The sequence below is a fragment of the Lampris incognitus genome, chromosome 13 (assembly GCF_029633865.1).
Source record: "Lampris incognitus isolate fLamInc1 chromosome 13, fLamInc1.hap2, whole genome shotgun sequence".
NCBI classification, from domain to species: Eukaryota; Metazoa; Chordata; class Actinopteri; order Lampriformes; family Lampridae; genus Lampris; species Lampris incognitus.
In genome coordinates, this window is record NC_079223.1 from 44,578,133 (window position 1) to 44,581,496 (window position 3,364).

Genomic DNA, 3,364 nt, shown 5'->3' on the forward strand with positions numbered 1-3,364 from the left:
TCATTCTCTTTGATGGGGCACAATGTGGCGGTCTATTCCGTTGCCTACCTACACGGGAGTCGCCGGTTTGAATCCCTGTCCGGCTTGGTCAGGCATCCCTTCAGACCCAGTTGGCCCTCCTCTCTGCGGGTGGGAAGCCGGATGTATGTGTCCTGGTCGCTGCACTAGCGCCTCCTCTGGTCGGTCGAGGCGCCTATTCAGGGGGGTGGGGGAACTGGGGGGGGGGGATAGCGTGATCCTCCCCTGGCGAGACTCCTCACTGTCAGGTGAAAAGAAGCGGCTGGCGACTCCACATGTATCGGAGGAGACGTGGAAGTCTGCAGCCCTCCCCGGATCGGCAGATGGGGGTGGAGTAGCGACAAGAGTGGGATGATTGTCCAAGTACAATTGGGGAGGAAAAAAGGGGGGGAATCCAGAAAAGAAAAAGAAAAGAAACAAACTGCACGTTTCAATTTCTTCCTCCATTGTGTATTTGATGCCTTTGTCAAACGGACAGTGGCCTTCATGTTTGACGTTGGTCTTGTAACTGTGTGTCTGTGAGTCTGTGTTGACATGAGATATGCAGTAGAGAGATACAATGTTAGGGAAGTGATGTATTCCATACAAAAGCCACAATCAGAGTATCAGTTAATATCATATCTACTCCTGTATTTTCACCTTGTGTGTGTGGTGTGTGGTGTGTGTCTGTGTGAGAGTCTATAAACGGCCAAACTAAAGCGCTTGGGGCCTTGATTCTATTTGGAGGTTATTGGGGATGATCAGGGGCACCTATAAAAAATAGCAGAAAATTAAAATTATGCATAATTAATTATGCATAAATACGCAAAATATGCATTTTTCTAAAAATGGCTAAAAACCACTTTTCTCGGCATTTCAGACGATTCTGAGCATCTTTGATTTTTTCACCTATAAAATTTTTTTTTCTGGGACTTAGAAATGTTTTGGCATTATGCAAAATAAATGCATTTTTGCAAAAATGCACTTATGATCCTCTTTTTTTTTTGGAGGTGGTAGGTATTGCTCCAGAGAGGACCAGAAAAATAGCAGAAAATTAAAATATAATTATAAGAATTACGCATAATTATGCTAAATATGCCTTTTCTAAAAATGGCCAAAAACCACTTTTCTCGGCATTTCAGATGATTCTGAGCATTTGGGGGGAGGGAGTTGGAGTGGGGGGGGGTTGTTTAGGGGCAGGGGGAAGGCGGTCGGCTGGCAGGAAGAAGAGGAGGGAGATTTAGACGGGTGGATAAGCAAACCGCTACATTGTAGCGGGGTTCTTCTAGTTACGTTATATTTCAAAGAAGTATTGGATCACGGAATATTGTGGCGATGAATGAGTTTTAAGGTTTACACCACTAGGGGGAGTAAGAAAATATCGATACCCTCGAGCGTGGCGATATTACATTTTGCGATACCGTATCGATTCTTAAAAAACCACTATCGATTTTTAATTGTTTAGGTGTAAAGGTTCGTGACAAACATCTTGTGTTGTGTGTAACCCCCACGGCCGCTAAGTAACAGCGTTGTAATCCGTCCTCAGCCATTTGACTCCTCCACTCCAGCGCGACAACGTAAACTCTGAGACAGGAAGCAGCAGAAGCACAAAGAACACAGGCCTATGACATCACAATATATCGCCTTGCTTCCAGTATCGCGATATAACCGCTGTATCGTGGCACGTATCATATCAGATTCTCGCCAATACACAGCCCCTATACGTCACGAGTCTTCTGTTGCTGTCACTGTACCCCTTCTACCATTGGACTTGCAAGTCCACGTGTCTCTGGTCCACATTATTCTACTAAGAAGATGGAGCAGTATCACTGATTAAGTTATTCTACACCAAAAGTGTTGTTGGCGCATTAAGATGAGTGGCATTCCTTGCACACCAAGTATGTGCCCCCCCCCCCCCAGTATAACACCAGATGCAAATCCCTTGGTCTTGTTATGTAACATATGCAATTCTGTTCAACACTGGCTATAGTTCATAAGATATCTGTGATTAAAGGGGAAAAAAAGATCTTGAGTTTTTACTTCACGCGCAGCACTTTTGGATAATAGCCTTCTCTCCGAGTTGTTTGAGCTCTTTTGAAGCTTCTGTAAAGCAATTCAGAGATTTCCCCTCTGGCATTTTTGTTTCAAATGTGAATCTCCAAAGCTGCTGTCGGTGCTTCTGCGGGACTGAAGGAGGGCGCAGTAACCCGCTGGGGGCCGTGTGCCATGGAGCCAAGGTTCTTGTCCTCAGGCCTGCTAAACAGTGGGGCGGGCCTTGGCAGTGGGGTGGTTCTGGCGCGGATCCCCTCCTTGTTTAGTGCTTGCTGGTTCCCCGTCAGATGAGCGTCTTCCCCCGTCTCCACGCCCCACGTGTCCTCCAGCTGAAACAAAGCAGGGGCATCGTGGGTTACTGAATATCTGTCCTGTCTTTTCTGTTTTCGACTCGACTGAGTCTACTGAGTGAAAACAGCTTATATTCAGCTTATACCCCCCCCCCATGTGCACCATGATGGGGTGAATATTGATAGTGCATTTAAAGGTCATCGACAATTACGTTCAGTGAATGGACGGAGCAGTCACCTGTCCCCATCTAAATCAAATACCAGGAAAAGAAATTCAACCGAGCAACTTGGATTTACTGCAGCACAGAAGATGGATATTATTATTAATTTTTTTTATCCCCCCCCCCCCCATTGCATTTGGCCAATTACCCCACTCTTCCAAGCAGTCCCCGTGACTTCTCCACCCCCTCTGCTGATCCGGGGAGGGCTGCAGACTACCACATGCCTCCTCCCATACATGTGGAGTCGCCAGCCGCTTCTTTTCACCTGACAGTGAGGAGTTTCACAAGGGGGACGTGGCGCGTGGGAGGATCACGCTATTCACCCCCCCCCCCAGAACAGGCGCCCCGACCGACCAGAGGAGGCGCTAGTGCATACATCCGGCTTCCCACCCTGCAGACACGGGCAGTTGACCTTTGGCAAAGTACTGCCCCAGAACGGTGCTTGTCCAATCCTACCTTAGCAACGGTCCGCCAAGCTATGGGACCTGCATATCGGATACTAGATATGTGAAAAGTTTGGAGGGGGGGTCATTCTCTTTCCCTTCCCCAAACCCAGAACGCAAGAAGTGCAATGTGGGCAATAGATTTGGCAGTACAGCAGACCCCCATGGCCAGCTTAATCCATCCAAAATCAACAACAACACCTGTCTGCTCCAAGCTAAGCTAGCTACTATTGATAGCTAATACAGCTAACGTATCAATACTGTTACTTTCACCCACACAATGCACTGATTTCTTCCTTCATGTTTTGGTGCTTTCCGGCTACTTCCTGGGTAGTTCTGGAATGCTTGATGGGCATAGCAA

General features: G+C 47.3%; 1 protein-coding gene across 1 annotated transcript in view; it reads right to left on the reverse strand.

Annotated features, from left to right (window-relative positions):
- Positions 1 to 1,223: 1,223 nt before the first annotated feature.
- The window catches only part of mlip (muscular LMNA-interacting protein), a 42,694-nt gene continuing 40,553 nt past the window's right edge, over positions 1,224 to 3,364 (reverse strand). The window contains exon 9 of the mRNA XM_056291483.1: positions 1,224 to 2,378. Within this exon, the coding sequence (XP_056147458.1) occupies positions 2,142 to 2,378 (237 nt within the window). The 3' untranslated portion in view covers positions 1,224 to 2,141. The remainder of the gene's footprint in view (positions 2,379 to 3,364) is intronic.